Source organism: Phocoena sinus, chromosome 1 (assembly GCF_008692025.1).
Source record: "Phocoena sinus isolate mPhoSin1 chromosome 1, mPhoSin1.pri, whole genome shotgun sequence".
Lineage (NCBI taxonomy): Eukaryota > Metazoa > Chordata > Mammalia > Artiodactyla > Phocoenidae > Phocoena > Phocoena sinus.
The window spans coordinates 27,797,001-27,820,719 of NC_045763.1; the positions used below are offsets into that span (position 1 = coordinate 27,797,001).

At 41.7% G+C, this 23,719-nt stretch overlaps 1 protein-coding gene across 1 annotated transcript; it reads right to left on the reverse strand.

Annotated features, from left to right (window-relative positions):
* Positions 1-271: 271 nt before the first annotated feature.
* LOC116755577 (traB domain-containing protein-like) lies at positions 272-1,171 on the reverse strand (the record flags this gene model as incomplete). The annotated part of the gene is made up of 1 exon (XM_032635268.1): positions 272-1,171. A coding segment is annotated over one exon (900 nt), but the record flags the coding sequence as incomplete, so codon positions are not given.
* Between the last annotated feature and the right edge of the window lie 22,548 nt (positions 1,172-23,719).

Genomic DNA, 23,719 nt, shown 5'->3' on the forward strand with positions numbered 1-23,719 from the left:
ATACCTAGGAATAAACCTACCTAAGGAGACAAAAGACCTGTATGCAGAAAACTATAAGATACTGATGAAGGGTAGTTTTATTATTTTATTGAGAGTGAAATAATTCTTTATTTGGGCTGGTTGGGAGAGGGAAGATGAGGCTAAGCTGGACTCACATGGGGAGTGGCACCCAGGAGCTCCTCAGGGGGCCAGCCCCTGTGCCCCTTGGCTGTGTCACAGGAGCAGCCACGGGCAGCCCCCTGGACAGACGTGGTGGCTCCCTCTGTCCTTCCTACTTGTGTGGCCAGGCCTCGGGGGCCCTCTGCAGGCAGTACTGGGTGACAGGCAGTGACAAAACCAGGCTGCCGGCATGGCGCCCCATCCAGTACAGGTCGTAGCCCGGGAAGCCCAAGAAGGCGGCCTTCATGGTCAGCCAGGACACTCTGCCAGAGACGGGCAGCAGGGGAACCATCATTATCTCCTGGATGTTGAGGTCAGTGATCCAGTTCTTGATGCCAGGGACATGGCCCATGCCCACAATGCCCACCACCATGGAGGGGACGCACTTTCTGCACTCAGCATCAGAGGCATGCAGAAGCTCCAGGTACCAGGCCGCCTGCCTCAGCATGTAGGTCAGGTAGATGTCCCGCTCAGACATGATGGTGCAGTGCAGGTCAGGGAAATCGCCGATCATCTCGGCCATCATCTGCTCCAGCAGGTCCTGCTTGCACCACTCCACATCATCCTTGCTGATAGGGTCTGACAGGAAACATAGGCCCCAGGCCAGCTTGATCTTCTGCAAGAAGGAGAGGGTGGCAATGGCCCTCTTGAAGGTGACGGGGATAGGCTGGTCACCCAGGTGGAACTTGCAGAAAGGCACCTTGCTGGCCTCCTTGAAAACCTCCCTGAACTCACCTCCAGGGGCCATGCCCAGCTTCTCAGTGATGTGGGCGGAAACCTTCAGCAGCAGCATCTGCACGTGTCCTGACATGACCCCGTTCTGCCTTATGGCCTGCTGCAGCTTCTCCAGGCTGATGTCCTTGGCCTCACGCAGCAGTGTACACTTGTTCGTCTTCAGCACGTGAGACTGCACCTCCCAGATGGCCTTCACCATGTCCTTCTTGCTGTCGTCACTGAAGTGCGCCATGCCCACCATGTGCACCCAGCTCCCATCCTCGGTCACCAGGGAAGATGATACAAATGATAGATAGATATACCATGTTGTTGGATTTGAAAAATCAACATTGTGAAAATGACTATACAGATTCAACGCAATCCTTATCAAACTACAAATGGCATTTTTCACAGAACTAGAACAAAAATTTTCACAATTTGTATAGAAACACAAAAGACCCCGAATAGCCAAAGTAATCTTGAGAAAGAAAAACAGAGTTGGAGGAATCAGGCTCCCTGACTTCAGACTATACTACAAAGCTACAGAAATCAAGACAGTATGGCACAAAAACAGAAATATAGATCAATGGGACAGGATAGAAAGCCCAGAGGTAAACCCACGCACATATGGACACCTTATCTTTGATAAAGGAGGCAAGAATACACAATGGAGAAAAGACAGCCTCTTCAATAAGTGGTGCTGGGAAAACTGGACAGATACATATAAATGAATGAAATTAGAACACTCCCTAACACCATACACAAAAATAAACTCAACATGGATTAAAGACCTAAATGTAAAGTCAGACACTATAAAACTCTTAGAGGAAAACATAGGCAGAACACTCTATGACATAAATCACAGCAAGATCCTTTTTGACCCACCTTCTAGAGAAATGGAGATAAAAACAAAAATAAACAAATGGGACCTAATGAAACTTCAAAACTTTTGCACAGCAAAGGAAACCATAAACAAGATGAAAAGACAACCATCAGAATAGAAGAAAATATTTGCAAACGAAGCAACTGACAAAGGATTAATCTCTAAAATTTAGAAGCAGCTCATGCAGCTCAATATCAAAAAAGAAAAAAAAAAAAACCCAATCCAAAAATGGGCAGAAGACCTAAATAGACATTTCTACAAAGAAGGTATACAGATTTCCAACAAACACATGAAAGGATGCAGATCACTAATCATTAGAGAAATGCAAATCAAAACCACAATGAGGGATCACCTCACACCAGTCAGAATGGCCATCATCAAACAATCTTCAAACAACAAATGCTGGAGAGGGTGTGGAGAAAAGGGAATCCTCTTGCACTGTTGGTGGGAATGTAAATTGATACAGCCACTATGGAGAACAGTATGAAGGTTCCTTAAAAAACTAAAAATAGAACTACCATGTGACCCAGCAATCCCACTACTGGACATATACCCTGAGAAAACCATAATTCAAAAAGAGTCATGTACCAAAATGTTCATTGCAGCTCTATTTACAATAGCCAGGACATGGGAGTAACCTAAGTGTCCATTGACAGATGAATGGATAAAGAAGATGTGGCACATATATACAATGGAATAGTCCTCAGCCATAAAAAGAAACGAAATTGAGTTATTTGTAGTGAGGTGGATGGACCTAGAGTCCGTCATACAGAGTGAAATAAGTCAGAAAGAGAAAAACAAATACCATGTGCTAACACATATATATGGAATCTAAAAGAAAAAAAATGGTTCTGATGAACCTAGGGGCAGGACAGGATAAAGACACAAGACGTAGAGAATGGACTTGAGGACACGAGGAGGGAGAAGGGTAAGCTGGGTAACATTGACATATATACAATACCAAATGTAAAATAGATAGCTAGTGGGAAGCCACTGCATAGCACAGCTCGGTGCTTTGCGACCACCTAGAGGGTGGGATAAGGAGGGTGGGAGGGAGATGCAAGAGGGAGGGGATATGGGGATATGTCTATACATATAGCTGATTCACTTTGTTATACAGCAGAAACTAACACAACATTGTAAAGCAATTATACTCCAATAAAGATGTTAAAAAAAAAAAAAAAAAAGCAGGCAGTGACTTCCCTGGTGGTACAGTGGTTAAGAATCCGCCTGCCAATGCAGGGAACACGGGTTCGATCTTTGGTCCAGGAAGATCCCAAATGCCCCAAAGCAACTAAGCCCATGTGCGCCACAACTACTGAACCTGCGCTTTAGAGTCCATGAGCCACAACTCCTGAGCCCACGTGCCACAACTCCTGAAGCCCATGCACCTAGAGCCTGTGTTCTACAACAAGAGAAGCCACCACAATGAGAAGTCCACGCACCACAATGAAGAGTAGCCCCCACTCACCACAACTAGAGAAATCCCACACGCAGCAATGAAGACCCAGCACAACCAAAAGTAAATAAATAAAAGCAATCATTTATCTAAAAAAAAAAAAAAGGAAGAAGAAGAATAAGAAGCAGGCAGAGGGGTTGTATTTGAGGGTAGCCTGGGGATTATAGCAATCACGAATAATAAACGTAGGGACCATAATTTCTGGCTTACATGTACTCCCACAGATATTTAATCTTCTCTACATTCTGATGAGGTGTCTATTGTTCTTCCCACTTAGGGATGAGTAAAAAAGTTCAGAAATCATCTGATGTGATAGATGCAGTAAGAAGATACGGACCATGGAGCAGATGCTTGGGTTTCAGCTCTGTTTCCAATAAGTGCTGGCAGTGCAATACAGGCCCAACTACTTAAATGTTCTATGCCTCTAGCTTTCTCATCTCTAAAATGGGGTAATAATATTACTTACTTCATGAGATTTTCCTAAAGATTAAATGTATGCTTAGAAAGAGAGCTTGGCACATTATAAGTGGTATATAGGTGCTGTTGCTGTCACTACTACTATTACTACTGTGATTATTATTATTACCTGAATTGCCAACTAAGGAGAGCTGTATTCTCCTACATAATTCTCTGTCCCCAAGAGTCTCAAATGCCTACAGCTATAGCCAATCAGCTTCCACCACAGATTTAGCTACACCCCAGGCTCAAAACCAAATCATCTGGTACTTAGAAGAACTTAAGAAGCCCATAGCCTGCTGTTCAAGATTCATCTTGTCAGCCTTGGTGCTTGGACCCTTTCTGATCTTGTGCCCCATGAACACTGGGGATCTGTCTCATGCCTCAGCATCCATTTTCCCAAGGCTATGAGGGACCGAGGTGCAGGGGGTGTCCTGCAAGCAGCAAGCTGACCACCTGCTGAGACTACTCCATCCTGGCACATCCTTGCCTGGCTGGTGCAACACCCTTGAGCTTCTGATCATACCACCACCAAGTGAATCTCCTTCCCTGGTAAACATGCCTGCCCTCTGGATCTGAGACCTCCCTGGCCTACATCAGCCCACCACTAACTAGGTCTTCTTCCAACAAGAGTCACCCAGTTTGAGAATGGCATTTCTTCATTTCTACCAAGTTCCACTTTCCCTTTCAACTACATAATTTGATTTTTTTAAAAATCAATGGCCTCTTGCTAATCAGCCTCCTGCCTTGGCATTTGTGCACTGAGCTTATACAGCCATGCAAAGCACTAGGCTACGTCAGGCCTTCACACAAATGCAATTGCACTTTTATTGCTGCCATAATTTTGAGTTGCTGAGTAACGAGACTGATTTCTCAGAGAAGTGAAAGGCAAATATGTGGCCACTCAGCAGCCAACTTCTTTTTTTTATTTTTTTTTATTTTATTTTTGGCTGTGTTGGGTCTTTGTCGTTGTGCACAGGCTTTCTCTACTTGCGGTAAGCAGGGGCTACTCTTTGCTGTGGTATGTGGACTTCTCATTGCAGTGGCTTCTCTCGTTGTGGAGCATGGGCTCTAGACGCATGGGCTTCAGTAGTTGCAGAATGTGGACTCAGTAGTTGTGGCGCACGGGCTTAGTTGCTCCGTGGCATGTGGAATCTTCCCGGACTAGGGCTCGAACCCATACCCCCTGCGTTGGCAGGCAGATTCTTAACCACTACGCCTCCAGGGAAGCCCATCAGCAGCCAACTTCTATTTCTTTATAATTTGGTGCCACCAAGGACTATGTCTCGTTTTTCCTCCTTTCTGGTCATAGCAACCTCAACTGTCGAGAATAGCTGGGTGGTGTTCAACCCAAGCAAGATACACCTAGTCCTACTTATTCTTTTAAAAATATACATGCAGGGGAAATACTTCCTGAAAGGTGCAAAAGGAGCTTGGCAGACTCTCTCTCCAGCAAAACAACTATTTAATTGGTGAAAATTATTTTTAAAAAATTATTTAAAGTCTCTAGAAATTGTCCTAAATATGTACAGCAATGGGAGAAACATTCATTCTAGAAAATCTACTAAACCTCAGTAAGAACAGCGAGAGTCTATGGTATTTGAACCACAACTCACTCCCTTACCCCCTACTCCACAGCTCTACGTTACAGAAGCTCTGCCCCAAGTCAATGTGTCCAAGAAGAAGAGGGCTCCCCCTCCCTCCGGCTCCCAGCGTGGAGCTCCTGTTTCATCTTGTCAGGGGGCAGTCCACTGGTTTTGCTCATCCCCCTCCCCAGCCCCAGGTTGCAGAAGTTCTATTCTGGTTCATGCTGCAGAGAGGACCAGTCTCCCTTCCCTCGCTCAGCCCCTACTTATAGGGGAAAAGCTCTACTATAGGCTCAGCAGGCTGAGATGACTGGGGACCCAATCACTCTATTCCCAGTTTGCCTGTACAGAAGAGGTTTCATGTTACTAGAGATAAAGAAGGAGTTTTTTTTTTTTTTTTTTTTTTTTTTTGCGGTACGCGGGCCTCTCACTGTTGTGGCCTCTCCCGTTGCGGAGCACAGGCTCCGGACGTGCAGGCTCAGCGGCCATGGCTCACGGGCCTAGCCGCTCCACGGCATGTGGGATCTTCCTGGACCGGGGCATGAACCCGTGTCCCCTGCATCGGCAGGCGGACTCTCAACCACTGTGCCACCAGGGAAGCCCAAAAACTACTTTTTTAAAAATGAGAAAGAACTCAAATTAATAACCTAGTCTTTCAACTAGAAAAATAAGAGTGAACTAAACCCCTAAAAAAAAGCAGAAGGAAAGAAATAATAAAGATTAGAGCAGAAAAAATGAAATAGAGAATAGAAAAATGATTTTAAAAAAATAAAAACAAAAATTTGGTCCTTTAAAAAGACTAAGAAAATTGACAAACCTTTAACTAGAGTGACCAAGAAAAAAGCAGAGAAAGAATACTTGACACTAAAATTAGGAATGAAAATGAGAACATCACTACCAGCCTTACAGAAATAAAAAGAATTGTAAAGGGATACTACAAATAACTTTATGCCAACAAATCAGATAAAATAGATGAAATAGGAAGTTCTTAGAAAAACACAAATTATGAAAACTGACCTGAGAAGAAATAGAAAATCTGAATATACCTGTAACAAGTAAAGAAATCAAATTTGTAATTTTAAAACTTCCCACAAGGGAAAGCCAAGGCCCAAATAAGTTCACTGGTAAATTCTACCAAAACTCAAAGAAGAATCAGTACCAATCCCTCATGAAATCTTCCTAAAAAATAGAAGAGAAACATTTCTCAATTCATTCTATGAGGTCATTACTACCCCGATATCAAAACAAAACAAAGACGTCACAAGAAAACTACATACCAGTATCCCTTACGAATATATTTGCACAAATCACTAGCAAAATACTAGCAAACTGATACCAGCAACATGTGAAAAGGATTATATACCATAAGCAAATGAGATTTATCCCAGGAAGGCAAATTCGTTTACTATCTGAAAATCAATTTGTGTAATGCACCATATTAATAGAATAAATGGCAAAAATATCATTTCAAAAGATGCAGAAAAACAATTTGACAGAACCCAACAACCTTTCAAAATTAAAAAAAAAAAAAACCTCAAGAAATTATAAATAGAAGGAAACTTTTTCAACTTGCTAAAGGGATCGAAGAAAACCCACAGCATCTTACTTAACGGTGAAAGCCTGAGCACTTTTCTCCTAATGTCAGGAACAAGACAAGGATGTCCACTCTTGCCACTTCTATTCAATATTGCACCGGGTGGGGGGGGGGGGTCACTCAGCAAAGACGCAACACACATGATTAATTTATAAAAATGCTTTATTTCTATACATTGGCAATAAACATTATGGAAAAAATTAAGAATTCAATTCCATTTACAATAGCATGCTATTTCATACTAAGAAATAGAATGAAAAAGAATAACATAGTCAGGAAAAGGAAGTACAAGACTTGTACACTTAAAACTACAAAACATTGTTGAAAGAAATTAAAGATATAAATGAATGGAAAGACATTCCATGTTCATGGATTGGAAGGGTTAATATTAAGATAGCAATACTCACAAAATTCATCTACAGATTTAACACAACCCCTATCAAAATCCTAACTTCCTTTTTTGCAGAAACAGAAAAGCTGATCTTCAAATTCATATGCAAATTAAAGGGACCCAGAATAGCCAAAAGAATCTTGTAAAAACAAGTTGGAAGACTCACACTCCCCAAGTTCAAAACTTGCTGCAAAATTACACTGCAATCAAGACAGTGTGGTACTGGCATAAGGATAGATCAATGGAATGGAATTGAGGGTCTAGAAATAAACCTTTACATTTATAATCAGTTGATTTGCAACAAAAGCGGCAAGACAACTCAATGGAGAAAGAACACTCTCAACAAATGAAGCTGGGACAACTGGATATCCACAAGCAAATGAATAAATTTGCACTCCTACCTCAATTATATACAGAAATTGACTCAAAATGGATCATAGACTTAAATATAAGTGCTAAGTTATAAAAGTCTTAAACAAAAACATAGAAGCAAATTTGTGACTTTGGATTAAGTAATGGTGTCTAAATACTACAACAAAAATACAAGCAATAAAAGGGGGGAAAAAAGGAAATTGGACTGTATCAATATTAAGACTTTTGTGCCACAAATGATACCATCAAGAAAGTGAAAAGATGACCCATGGAATGAAATAAAATATTTGCAAATCTCATACCTAATATGGGACTTATATTCAGAATATATTTTAAAATTCTTAAAACTAACAATGACAAAAACAAATGACACAGTTTTTAAGTGGGTAAGGATCTGAATAGATATTTTTCCAAGGAAGATATACAAATGATCAATAAGTGCATAAAAAGATATTCAACATCATTATTCATAGGGAAATGCAAATCAAAACCACAATTGGATACCACTTTACACCCACTACAGTGGCTATAATCTAAAATACAGGCAATGACAAACATTGGTGAGAATGTGGAGAAATCAGAAGCCTCACACATTGCTGGCAGATTTTTAAATGGTGCAGCCACTTTGCATAAGAGTTTGGCAGCTACTCAAAACGTTAAATATAAAGTTACCACGTGACTCGGCAATTCCACTCCTAGGCATATACCCAAGAGAAATGAAAACATACATTCATACGCTTGTACACAAATGTTCACGGCAGCATTAGTCATAACAGCCAAAAAGTAGAAACAATCCAAATGCCCATCAACTGATGAATGGTTAAATAAAATCTGGTATATCTATATAACAAAATATTATTCCACAATAAGAACAAATAACGTACAGATACATACTACCATATGCGTGAACCTTGAAAACATTATGCTAAGTGAAAGAAGCTAGTCTCAAAAAACAATACCTTGTGTTTATATGAACTATCCATTTATATAAAATGTCCAGAAAAGTCCAGAATTGGAAAGTCTGTAGAGAGAGAAAGTATATTAGTGGTTGGGCTGGAGTAGTGGTTGGGAGGAAATGGGGAGTACTAACAGGCATGGAGTTTATTTGGGGGAGACAAAAAATTTCTAAAATTAGATAGTGCTGATAGTTATACAAACTTGTGAAAATACTAAAAGACATTGAAATCTACACTTTAAATGGTTTAATTGTGTGGCAATGTGAGTTATCTCTCAATAAAGCTGTCTAAAAATCATCATGGTTCATGGATAGGAAGACAACATTGTTAAGATGTCAGTTCTTCCCAACTTGACCTAGAGCTTCAATACAATACAGTCAAAATCCAAGCAAGTTATTTTGTGGATATCAACAAAATGATTCTGAAGTTGATATGGAGAAGCAAAAGGCCTACGACAGCCAACACAATACTGAAGGAGAGCAATAAAGTCACAGGACTGACACTACTTGACTTAAAGACTTACTATAAAGCTAAAGTAATCAAGATAACATGGTATTAGTGAGAGAACAGATAAATTAATGGGACGAAATAGAGAGCCCAGAAACAGATCCACACAAACACAGCCAACTGATCTTTGTCAAAAGAGCAAAGGCAATACAATGGAGAAAAGATAGTCTTTTCAACAAATGATGCTAGAAAAACTGGACAGCCACATGCAAAAACAAACAAAGAATTTAGACACAAATTTTACACCCTTTGCAAAATTTAACTCAAAAATGGATCACAGATATAAATGTAAAGCACAAAACTATAAAACTAGAAGATAACATAAGAGATAATCCAAGTAACCATGGGCTTGGAGATGAACTTTTAGATACAACACCAAAAGCACAATCTATGAATGAAAAAAAATGTTTATTAATTAAACCTCATTAAAACTAAAATTTTCTGCTCTGCAAGACACACTGTTGAATGAAAAAACAGAAAAGCCACAATGGAAGAAAATATTTGCAAAACACATACCTGATAAATGATTTGTATTCAAAATATATGAAGAACTTTTAAAACTTAACAAGAAAAAAACTACCCACTTTAAAAATGGGCAAAAGATCTAAACAGACACTTCACCAAAGAAAACATAAAAATGGCAAATAAACATAGGAAAAGATGCTAAATATCACATGCCATTAGGGAGCTGCAAATTAAAACAAGATACCACTTCACACCTATTAGAATGGCAAAATCCAAAACACTGACAACAAATATTGACAAGGATGTGGAGCAACAGGAATACTCATTAGGTTCTGGTGGGAATGCAAAATGGTACAGCCACTTTGGAAGACAGTTTAGCAGTTTCTTACAAAACCAAACATACTCTTAATACACAATCCAGTAATTGCACTCCTTGGTATTTACCCAAATGAGTTGAAAATGTCTATCCACAGAAAAGCCTGCACACAAATGTTTATAGCAGCTTTATTCATAATTGCCAAGATAACAAATATGTCTTTCAATAGGTGAATAGTTAAACTGCAGTATATCCAAACAATGGAACACTATTCAGAGATAAAGACAAATGACCTATCAAGCCATGTACAGACACGGAGGAAACTTAAATGCATATTGTTGAATGAAAGAAGCCAGTCTGGAAAGGTCTACATCATATAGTATGATTCCAGCTGTATGATATCTGTAAAAGGCAAAAGTACAGAGACAGTAAAAAGATCAGTGATTGCCAGGAGTTGGGGAGAGGAAGGGACGAATAGGTGGAGCAAAGGAAATTTTTAGGGCAGTGAAACTATTCTTTATGATTCTATAATGGTAGATATTTGCCGTTATGCATTTGTCAAGATCCATAGAATGTACAACACAAGAGTGAATCCTAATGTAAACTACGGGCTTTTGTTAATAATGATGTATAAATATTGTCATCAGTTATAACAAATGTTCCACAATAATGCAATACTTCAATAACAGGGGAAACTAGGGATGGGGAACTCTTTGTACCTTCCACTAAATTTTTCTATAAACCTAAAACTGCTCTAAAAATAATAAAATCTATTAATTAAAAAAGAAAAAGTTCGGGGCTTGCCTGGTGAAGTAGTGGTTAAGAATCTGCCTGCCAGTGCAGGGGACACGGGTTCGAGCCCTGGTCCGGGAAGACCCTATATGCTGCAGAGCAACTAAGCCCGTGTGCCACAACTACCGAGCCTGCACTCTAGAGCCCACCAGCCACAACTACTGAAGCCTGCACACCTAGAGCCCATGCTCCACACCAAGGGAAGCCACTGCAATGAGAAGCCCACGCACTGCAACGAAGAGTAGCCCCAGCTCGCCGCAACTAGAGAAAGCCCGTGCGCAGCAACGAAGACCCAATGCAGCCAAAAATAAATAAATAAATACAAAAGGAAGAAAAAAGAAAAAGTTCCCCAGTCATTTCTCATGTGCAGTCCTGTTGCATATCACCAATTCAAGCACAGAGTTGCTTGATTCTTGAGAGTGAGTGAGTGCTCTTATCTCTTTCCACAAGGAAACAAGTAAACAAATTATAAAATAATAATAATTTGTCATGTAATATTTGGTACATCCAAAAGAAAATATGTAATCTGCATGTGAGTTATACAGTGTATAGTAAAGTGAATACTGCCTTAAAAACTAGGATATTATCAGTATTGCTACATCCACCTATATGCTCCTCCTCATCCTATCTCCTTCCTCCCACCAAAGGGAATAACGATTTTCCTGAGTTCTGTGTTTACCTTTCCTTTGCATCTTGTGAAACAACTTGGTGTTAGGAAGGCAGCTCTGGAACTTCACTGTCTACATCACTGCCATGGTGGTAGGCAGCTTCTAAAATGACCGCCAATGATTCCAGCCAGCTGGCATATTTACTCCTTTGTGTAATCTCCTTACCTTGAGCAAGGACTGGACTTGAAGGCTTGCTTCTCTTCTGAGGACACTATGGCAACCATGATGGGATGTCATTTCCAAGACTGGGTTGCAGAAAGATTCTAGCAGCCATCTTGTTCTCTCTTTCTTGCTTTTTCTCTTGCTGGCCCTGATGGAAGCCAAGTGCCATGTTTTGAGCTGCCCTATGGTAAGAATCACATACCGTTAGTCCAACAAACCCAAGGACCTGCATCCTTCTGACAGCCACGTGAGTGAGCTTGGAAACGGATCCTCCTCTAGTCGAGCCTTGAGATGACTAGAAGCCCTAGTGGACACCTTGACTGCAGCCTTGTAAGGAACCCTGAGCAAGAGGGCCCAGCTAAGCCATACCTAGATTTCTGACCCACAGAAACTGTGAGATAATTTTGTTTTTTTTAAGATGCTAGATTTGGGAATACAATACTCTCCCCTTATCCACGGGGGGTTACGTCCCAAGACCCCCAGTGGTTGCTTGAAACTATGGATGGTACCAAACCCTACATATACTATGTTTTTTCCTATATATAATAACAATGTAAAATTTAACCTATAAATTAAGCACAGTAAGAAACTAACAATAATCACAAATAATAAAATAGAACAATTATACTGTAATAAAAGTTTTCTGAATGTGGTCTCTCTCTCTCCCTCTTTCTCTCTCTCTTTTTGTCAAAATATCTTATTGTACACTGGACAAACAGCTGACTCATGTCCTGGGCAGGACAGAGCAGAATGGCGAGAGGTTTCATCACACTACTCAGAATGACATGTACCTTACAACTTATGAGTTGTCTCTTTCTGGAACTTTCCATTTAATATTTTTGGACCACAGTTGACCATGGGTAACTGAAGCCACAGAAAGTGAAACTGCAGATAAGGAGGTACTACTAGTAATTTGTTATGCAGCAATAGATAACTACTATGGGCATTTTATTAGCTATGTGATCTTGGGCAAATAACTTATAATTTCTGTGCCTCAGTTTCATAGCTATGAAATAAAGTTATCTTCTCATGGTGTCTAGAGAGGATAAAAGAAGTTAATATACAAAAGTTTTAAAGTAGTTTGTGGTGCATAGTAAGTGCCTAGTAAATGTCAGCTATCTGTTTGGGTTGCATGGTATATGTATGGATTCCTCACTGAAGGTGCAGCCAAGACCCAACCTCTCCTCACTTTAGCAAGAACAGGCACTGCTGATGTTGGGATATTGGAGAAGGGGCTGCAGGTCCACAACATTTATGCCTGTTTATAAGAGCTTGCCCCCCTTTTTTGAGGTGGGGGGACTAGTTTCAGGAGCTGGTCCTCCACTGATAAGATGAAATTTATTGAAGTTTGTCTAAACTGACTGTGTTCAATGTTCAGGGAGCTTCCATATCAAGAACTTGGTGAGTCCCCACTGAAGACACTGATGTTACAAAAGGAGAGAAGACATCTCTGTTCAACCGTCAGTTTCCCTGACTGACAAACACAGATCTCTATAACTTCTTTTCGTGGGTTATACCTACCATTCATACCCAGCCTCTCTAGAACACCTCAGACCAGAAGTGCCAGAAGCAATACACAGGGATCTGGGTATGAACACATGGAAGTTAAACAATATACTGAGATGTGTAATTCCAAAATTTAGTGATTTGCTTATGCTTCAGTCATTGATTTATGCCCACTGCAAGCCAGGCACTCTGCTAGTTCATGAGGTTCAACACCAAATAAGTTAAGGGGCTTCGGTTGGAATTTGAGGATTCATGCAGATCCCTCACCTAAGTGTAGGGGTCTGTAGTCCTGTTTGCCTGGGTTCACCATTCTTCCTTTCTTTCCCTAGTAGCAATACTGGGAAGTCACTAGTCCATAAAGCTATACGCATGGAACTTCCATTGAGCATTTTGGTGCCTCCCTTTTAAATATGAAAGACATTGGGGCTCACCAGATGTTTGAGGAACTGCTCTATCATGGAAGAAAGACTAACATAAGCAAAGCAGGGGGGAAAAAATTGGGAAATAGAAACAAGGTATTGATAGATTTTTTTTAAAAACCTATAACTAATATCCTCAGAGATATAGGGAAAACTATTGTATCCTTAAAACAAGAACTTGTAATAATTAAAGAGAAATATTAAAAGAACTCTTGAAAATTAAAAATATTATAACAAGTAAACAACTCAGTAGAACGGTTGTAAGAGTAAGTTAAGGGAACCTCCAAAGAGATGCACAGAGCACCAGAGAAGTGAAAAATGGGAGAAAGTACAAGAAGATTATAACACCAATGAGAACAGCCAATATTTGAATAACAGAGGCTCCTAATAAGTACCTACTGTACAGCACAAGGGACTCTACTCAACGCTTTGTCACAGCCTATGCGGGAAAAGAATCTAAACAAGAGTGGATGTATATACATGTGTAACAGATGCCCTGTGCTGCACACCTGAAACTAGCACAACATTGTAAATCAACTATACCCCAATAAAAAGTTTAAAAAAATAACAGAAGCTCCAGAAAGAGAGAAACAAAGAGGGGAAATTATTGAAGCAATAAACCAGGACATGAATTTCCAGATTGAAAGGGCCCCCAAGTACCAGAACAAAGGATGGAAAACATCACCAACCAACTGACCCTCAAAAAATCAGGAACAAGAATACAGCAGACTTCTCAATATCAACACTGCAAGGCGGGAACAATGGAGAAAGAAGTTAAAAATCCGGAGAGTCAGGAGAGAGATGATCTCCATTCTATAATTTTATATTCAGCCAAACTGTTAAGAAAGTGGGAGGATATAATAGAAAATCACCTCACACATACAAGGTCTCAAAAATAGTGCCTCCCATGAACCCTTCCTCAGAAAACTGCTAAAGGATGTTCTCCACCAAGATGAGGGAGCAAATCAAAAAATAGAAAGCCTGGCATCCAGGGAATCAAGAATTTAATACAGGAGAGAGTCAAGGGAATTTCCAATGTGATGATGAAGGGAAGTTCCAGGGTGACAGACGAGCGAGAAACCAAGTTGGAGCAGGAAGACCAAGAATTAAATCAATACATAATTTTACGTGTCAACATATTCAACAGAAAATTATAATTCTGCCAGGGAGCTTGGGGATAAAATAGTGATAGGTACATAGAAAACCAAGTAAATGACAAATCAGGGAAATTATAACCCAAGGAAAACAACAAAGTTGTACAAGAAAAGAAATGTAATCATGATACACTATGTAACTCAAGCTGAGATTAATACAACCATAATAACATAAAAATTGAATACTAATATTACCAAAAAATGATAATATAATCATATTAGGAAGATAGAAAGAAATTTGTTTTGGGAGATAAGAGAGATAAATCCTCTTCTTACACAAAAAGAAGTTAACAAATGGTAAGTAGGTATTTTATAAAAAAGCAAAATATGCATGTTATTTAGAAACATGGATAATACTGGAAGAAAACAGCTAAAAGAGTTGGAAATGGTTGCCTGAGGGAGAAAAAAAATTAGGAGAAAGGAAAAGTGCTGCCTTCCCTTCAAAGACTCATATGGATATTTATTCTTTTAAACTAAGTACATGAAATTTAAATATGGACTGCATAATAGATGATAGCATTGAATTAACTTTGAATTCCCTAGTTGTTACAATGGTATTATGATTATATAGAAGAATGCCTTTAATTCTTAGGAGATACATGATGAAGTATATAGGTATAAAGCAATACAATATCTGTAATATATTTTTAAATTATTCAGCAAAAGTAAATAATAAGATAGGTAGATGATAGATGGGTAGGTAGATAGAGAGATAGTTGATAGACTGACAGAGATAAGAAAATAAAGAAATGTAACAAAATGTAATTGGTGAGACTAGATAAAGGGTATGTAGATGTTCACTGTACTTTTCTTTCAACTTTTCAATCATCTTTTTTTTTTAATTAATTAATTTATTTATCTATTTTTGGCTGTGTTGGGTCTTCGTTTCTGTGCAAGGGCTTTCTCTAGTTGTGGTAAGTGGGGGCCACTCTTCATCGCAGTGCGCGGGCCTCTGACTATCGCCGCCTCTGTTGTTGAGGAGCACAGGCTCCAGACACGCAAGCTCAGTAGTTGTGGCTCACGGACCTAGTTGCTCCGCGGCATGTGGGGTCTTCCCAGACCAGGGCCCGAACCCGTAACCCCTGCATTGGCAGGCAGATTCTCAACCACTGCGCCACCAGGGAAGCTCTCAATCATCTTTTAAATTTTTCAAAATAATATGTTTGTGGGAAAACCACAACATTTTATCAGGTACATTGTTACTCTGATAAAAATAAAGCACTTGGCCCAATGCCTGATATATTTATATAGGCATGCTAGCTATCATTAGTATTTTTATCATTATCACCATCATTATTTCTCACTAAGTGGTCCAATTTAACAGATAAGAAAGTGATAGACCACTGATTGTTACTCCTGGATAATAAGAAAACATATTAACCAAAGACAATTTTTACTTCACCATTCACCCACCCACCTATCTACCCAGGGTCTAGGGATTATGTGTAGCACTAGAAACGTAAGCAAATATGCTCTTTCCTCTTACATAATGCTCATGGTCCATACCTGAATGATAGTTGTGGTCACCTCTGGTTTGAGATGGTCCAGAAAATGACCAATGGCCTGGTTAAAGAGATATAAAAGAAGCAGAATCACAAATGTTGAAAGGAAAGGTAGTTTAAAGTACCTCTCAGTTGTCCAACTTGGTGGATCTGGGTGAGTGAAAGGATATTCCCTAGAACGAGACCAGCCACCTTGACTTTTACAGTACCTTGTTCAGAGTTGCTTAAGGGTGTACGCTGACTTCCCACCCCAAGAGCCATCCCGAGACCTGGAGCCTGTTGTGTCATAACTATTTATTCTAAGTGTATTACATTCACGCCTGGCCCTATTTCATGTTACCATTTTCTGTCCACTTGAGAAGAGTTGAAAGTCTTCCCAGAGTCTAGCCAAACAACTTAATGACTTATGTCCTAAAAACGCTCAGTACAACTGCAGATTTAGAAACACCAGTGTGCACCTACCTACCCTGGTCACTTATAAATGCTTAGAAGTCCAATATAATAATGAGACAACCTCAAAGGAACTCATCTTCACGTGTCTCTGTTCTGAAGCATCAGGTCAAATCTAACTGGTCTTTTCTGCCTCTAGGTTGAGTCCCTAACCTCTGAGTAACATGTCATTTGTGTGTGTGTGTGCGTGTGTGTGTGTGTGTGTGTGAGTGTGAGTGTGTGTACACAGATAGACTAGCAAGTATATATACAGTCGATCCTCACTATTCACAGATTCCATGTTCATGAATTCCCCTGCTTGGTAAAATTTATTTGTAACAGCAAAATCAATACTTTCACAGTCATTTATGGACATGTCCAGAGCAGCAAAAAAATTGAGTGGCCTGACATGCACATTCTCAGCTGAGGTTGAACAAGGCAACACTCTTGTTTCAGCTCTTATACTATAAACACGTGTCTTATCTGAAGTCTATTTAATGCCCCGTCCCATTTTTCTTTTTTTGCATTTTTGTGCTTTTTCTGGTGATTTTACTATTTTAAAAGGCCCCCCCAGGCATAGCGATGAAGTGCTGTCTAGTGTTCCCAAGCACAAGAAAGTTGCGGTGGGCCTCGGGGAGAAAATACGTGTGTTAGATGAGCTTCATTCAGGCGTGAGTTATAGTGCTGTTGGCCATGAGTTCAATGTTAGTGAGTCAACAGTATATATTAGAGAAGGCGTCTTTAAAGAGAAACACATAAAACAAGGTTATGTATTGATTGGCTGACAGAAATGTTGCAACCTGAGGCTCGCAGGAACCTGACCCTTTTATTTCCCCTAGAAGCAATGATTCAGTATCCACTAAGTCAGAGTTTGTGGCAACTTTGTAGACCACAACCCGCATAAATAATAAGAATCAACTATGCAATATGTGTTTGTGTGTCTATAGGTTTATGTACGTATATTATGTATTTATATATATATACATATGTATATATCTTTCCAATGGCTCTTTGAAAAGTAATATGAACAGGTCCTCCTTTGTTGCTTGATTTTTTTCAAAACAACCACCAAATGCACTTCCCCCAAGGTCACATGTTAAAATTCTAGGATGGGGCTTCCCTGGTGGTGCAGTGGTTGAGAGTCCGCCTGCCGATGCACGGGACACGGGTTTGTATCCCAGTCCGGGAAGATCCCACATGCCGCAGAGCAGCTGGGCCCGTGAGGCATGGCCGCTGAGCCTGTGCGACCGGAGCCTGTGCTCCACAGCGGGAGAGGCCACAACAGTGGGAGGCCCGCGTAACGCAAAAACAAAAAAAAACAAAATTCTAGGATGTAGCTGAAAAGGGGCAGGAATTCAAATGACACGGCTGACAAGGGATTAATCTCCAAAATATAAAAACAGCTTATACAGCTCAATATCAAAAAAACAAACAACCCAATCAAAAAATAGATTATGGGTAATGATTGTTTCCCATGAGAAGAAAGGATGAACGGGAGAGTCTTCCCCACCCTTCTGGCCTCAGCCATGGAGCATTCACTTATAGTGGTTGACAAGTACACAAACAAATCAAAAAATGGGCAGAAGATCTAAAAAGACATTTCTCCAAAGAAGACATACAGATGGCCAGTAGGCACATGAAAAGATGCTCATCGTCACTAACTGTTAGAGAAATGCAAATCAAAACTACAATGAGGTATCACCTCACACTGGTCAGAGTGGCCATCATCAAAAAATCTACAAATAATGAATGCTGGAGAAGGCGTGGAGAAAAAGGAACCCTCCTACACTGTTGATGGGAATTCCTTAAAAAAAACTAAAAATGGAGCTACCATACAATCCTGCAATCCCACTCCTAGGCATATATCCAGAGAAAAACACAATTCAAAAAGGTACATGCACCACAGTGTTCACAGCAGCACTATTTACAATAGCCAAGACATGGAAGCAACCTAAGTGTTCATCAACAGACGAATGGATAAAGAAGATGTGGTACATATACACACAATGGAATATTACTCAGCCATAAAAAAGAATGAAATAATCCCATTTGCAGCAACATGGATGGACCTAGAGATAATCATACTAAGTGAAGTAAGCCAGAGAAAGACAGATATCATATGATATCGCTCATATGTGGAATCTAAAAAAAAAAGATACAAATGAACTTATTTACAAAACAAATAGACTCACAGACATAGAAAACAAACTTATGGTTACAAAAGGGGAGGCGGGGAGAGGGATAAATTAAAAGTTTGAACTTCAAATATACACACTACTATATATAAAATAGATGACCAACAAGGACCTACTGTAATAGCACACAGGGGACTCTACTCAATGTCTTTTAATAACCTACAATGCGAGAGAAGATAACAGAAGAATATATATATTTATACATACATGTGTAACTGACACACTTAACTGTGCACCTGAAACTAATACAACATTGTGAAACAACAATATTTCAATTCAAAAAATAATTTTTAAGGGGGCAGGAATGATATAGGAAAAGCGTGGAAATGATAACTGTGGCTAGATAAGTCAGAAATCACCTCCCTTTGCAGAACTGTTCAGGTCCCCTCACTCTGAGCTGCACCCCTCACAACCAGTACCTCTAAGAACCCCACGGCTCTGGTCTGCAGTCGTGTACCTACCGTGGTCCTTCACACTGCCCTCAGCCTAGGCCTCTATAGATTATGGGTAATGATTGTTTCCCATGAGAAGAAAGGATGAACGGGAGAGTCTTCCCCACCCTTCTGGCCTCAGCCATGGAGCATTCACTTATAGTGGGTGACAAGTACACAAACAACCCCAGGTACTTTATCTTGAGCCCTGGTCATCTAAGTATGATTATTTATACATTGTCTGGCACATAGTAGGCATTCAGCAAGTATGAACAAATTAACATCTTAGCATAAATAGTCATTCTTTCCCTTTAAAATATGATCCTGAAAGATCTGTCCCATTCCTAATGATGGTTTTATTATTCTTAAGGACATTTTCTTTTCTTTGCATCAGAGAAACACATCTTCAATTCTGCATCAAAAGTTACTGGGTGCTGGTGGGAATGTGAATTGGTTCAGCCACTATGGAGAACAGTATGGAGGTTCCTTAAAAAACTACAAATAGAACTACCATATGACCCAGCAATCCCACTACTGGGCATATACCCTGAGAAAACCAAAATTCAAAAAGAGTCATGTACCAAAATGTTCATTGCAGCTCTATTTACAATAGCCCGGAGATGGAAACAACCTAAGTGCCCATCATCGGCTGAATGGATAAAGAAGATGTGGCACATATATACAATGGAATATTACTCAGCCATAAAAAGAAATGAAATTGAGCTATTTGTAATGAGGTGGATAGACCTAGAGTCTGTCATACAGAGTGAAGTAAGTCAGAAAGACAAAGACAAATACCATATGTTAACACATATATATGGAATTTAAGGGGAAAAAAATGTCATGAAGAACCTAGGGGTAAGACAGGAATAAAGACGCAGATCTACTGGAGAACGGACTTGAGGATATGGGGAGGGGGAAGGGTAAGCTGTGACAGGGCGAGAGAGAGGCATGGACATATACACACTAACAACGTAAGGTAGATAGCTAGTGGGAAGCAGCCGCATGGCACAGGGATATTGGCTTGGTGCTTTGTGACCGCCTGGAGGGGTGGGATAGGGAGGGTGGGAGGGAGGGAGACGCAAGAGGGAAGACATATGGGAACATATGTATGTGTATAACTGATTCACTTTGTTATAAAGCAGAAACTAACACACCATTGTAAAGCAATTATACCCCAATAAAGATGTTAAAAAAAAAAAGTCACTGGGTAAAGACAGTTTGATTCAGTGACCTTGATTTATTGAAATTGCTTGAAGAGAACATCAGTGCCATAAACAGTGGTAAGCGCGCAGCCGAGATGCCATCCAGTCTCAACTTGGCCCATGCTGGCACCCCTGTTCTCACAGCTGGCAACCCAGTCCATGCAGCTGGCTGGCACCCCAGTCGTCACAGTGAGCACCTAGTTTACACAGCTGGCTGCTAATCCAGGCCACACCTGGCTGGCATCCCATTGCACACAGCTGGCACTCCAGTCCATTCAACTGGCTGGCACTTGGATTCTCACAGCTGGCACCCCAGTCCACTCAGATGGTGACCCAGTCCACACACCTGGCTGGAATCCAGGCCCTCACAGTCGGCACCCACTCCACACAACTGGTGCCCCAGAATGGCAGCTGCTCCACTGGGAAGCTTCTTCTCACTCTTCCTTGCTCTTGACAACAAAGTCTGTACTGGCCTCTGAACACACCTCAGGTGACTACTCTGTTTTCACTAAGCAAAACAAGCTTCGATGACACTGAAAGGGGGTTAGGTAAGACACCTAGTAAAGCTTTCCAGGCAGAAGAGTTTAAGACACGACCACAAGGAACCTCTTTTATTGAGGATTCCCAGAAAGGAAAGCACTTACAGGTTTCCCAGATGGTGTGAATGTAGTTCTAGTAAGGAGCCTCTTGGAGCCCCTTTGACCTGCGCTGGGATGGAGGTTGTTCTCTTCAAGGTGTCCAGGCTACTCCAGGCACAGCAAAGTCAAAAGCATGGCTCAGGCCTGCATCAGGAGCAAAGGCCCTGTGAAGTCAGGCCCTGACCCTTGTGGAGGTATAGTGACCATGGTGTGGGGACTCCACGTTGTCCAAAAAACCCACCAGGCAAGCCTAGCACAGATGAATACTGGAGTCCGACTGCAGGTAGAAAGGAGCATCATGGGCGTCTCGGATACTGGACCAGACAGTGCACAGCGGCTCTGGAACAGTGCTCTTCTCAGATGGAACATACTTAGAAGGGCACACACACCCATTCCTAACTCTTTATGATCTTTAAAGAGACACCTGAATACAACACCTGTTGGAAACACGTAGAAGGGGAAACGCAGAAAGTACTTCCCTAAGCCCAGGCCGGGAATATTGCTGAGAGAATATTCAGGAAGGGCAGCTCCCCTGAGCTCAGCGGCACTGCCACTCATTATCTTGGGAGTGCATCTTCCCCTCTATCAACCTTGGTTTGTTCAACTTGGAAATGAGAATGATGGTGCTTATCTCTCAGAAGCTCCTTGCACCATTGCCTCAGTCTGAGCTGATCCAATTAGATTCTCCCTCTTGGGCATTTGAAAGTGAGATGGAAAGACCACATAAGTTAGCCATGGATATCCTCCATTTGCCCCTCCAAATCCACACCCTATGCTTCTCTGCCCTGCTCTGTGCCCTGGGAAGCTGACCTCTATCTGGATTGTATCAACTGGCCTCCCTGACCTCCTGGATTCTAGCCTGATCTGGCCAACATGAGGCACCAGCAGGAGAGAGAAGAGTGGAAGGAGAGAAAGGTAGGGGACCTTATTCCCACAGTTCCCTCTCTGCCAGGTTATGGTTTGGCAGTGGCTGCATCCCTCTACCGAAGGCCATGACTCTTGTCAGGCAGCCTTTCTCCCATTGCCACAGGCTTTGCCAGATTCAAGGGCACCACTCCCTCCCCTTGCCCCTTCTGATCTACAAAAAGAAATGGTTTCCCACTTTGCCAGCCCCAAGGTGCTTCAGGGTCCCTTGTTGGTTTCCCTGAGCCCTTTACTGGTAGATAATCTCCGCCCTAAGCTCTCTTTGAGCTCCCCTTTCTAGCAGACCATCTGTGTCCTGCTGGACCCCTGACAATACAGGGAGCCAAACTGGAAAGCCTCAAAGATTTAATGACCTGAGGTCACAACTTGGGGGCATTACGATAGCCCTTGTAGAAGCAGGATCATGTAGCTGTAGAGAGCATCCAAGGAGCAGATGGCTGTCTGGTGACTTTCCAGGACCCACACGGCATGACCACGCATCCCATACTGCAGAGTCCCTTCCAACAACCTCTCTGGCTGAGCTAGCTTGAGCAGGCTTCTGATTCTTGCGCTCATGGATCCCTGATTGGAACACACGCCTGTCTTTATCCCACTCTAGGAGAGCAGCTGCCTGTTACTTCTCACAAGGACTGGAATTCCTACTGGCGAAAAGGTCTGTCCCTTTTTAGGTACGAAGAGCCAGATGGGTGGGTTCTATGTCTGATCTTGAGCGCGCTGGGTGATCAGTACCCAGCCTAGCACATGGTCAAGTAGACACTCAAAAATATATCGTATTGAATGACTAAAAGAATAATCTCCAAGCAAATGTGTCTGTTGGGTGCACAAACACAAGATCATTTCAGAGGAGATGCTTAGTTGAGAAGGACTGTTGGGCATTTTGCTAATTGGCCGAATAAACACGAGTCCACTTTTCTCTTCCACCCAAACCGCCTTTGATTTATCGATGTCCTGTAAAGCCGGCTGCCACAGATGACCGGGAATGCCTTCCCAGGCACGTAGGGGCACTGGAAGAGGAGGAACTTGCCTCCAGGTACACAAGACCTGAGCATTTTGCTTTCTGGTTTTGAAATGTAGGAGAAACAACAAAGGGTTGAAGGAAGACATTTTGGCTGGATGTAGAGGATAAATATTCCTAGAACTGTAGATCCTCAGAATTGGAAGGAATGTTCAAGGTTGGCAAGTCCAGTCTTCCACAAGTGGTAAAATAGCCCTCAGCAAAGGCTGGGGACCCCTCTTGACCAGCCCAGAGCAGTGTTGTGCCTCCCCAGACTCCCCCCTCTCCCAGCTCAGCAAAGGCTGGGGACCCCTCGTGGCCAGCCCAGAGCGGTGCTGTACCTCCCCAGACTCCCCCCTCTCCCAGCAAAGGCCTGGCATTCCAGAGGAGGCAGGCAAGGGGGTGTCCAAGGCTCACCTGTGCCTGTGGAAGATTGGGTGATGGCATCCTCACTGTGGGTTCCATGGGACACAGGAAGCACGTGGAAGTGGCAGAGACAGGGTCAGGGGTGGCAGTCACGGTCATGCTCTGTCCATGCCCCTGTGAACACGGGGTCTCACAGGGCAGGGGCTTTGGCTAAGCAGGCCCAGTCATGGGTGCCCACACCAGCCCAGGCAGGTCCTCTTCACAGAACTCAAGTGCTCGTCGAATGTTGCCATGTCTCTGTCTCTCGGCTTGCAGTGGGCAGGTGCGGCCTCCACCACCCTCAGGAGCCTGGACTGGAGGTGCTGCCAAAGAACGTACCACCCCCCCACCCACGTTGCCATCCAGAATGAGCCGGCAGTGCCAGGTCCATCTCAAAAGAGATGCTCAGAACTGCTCTATCGTAAGTATGTATCATA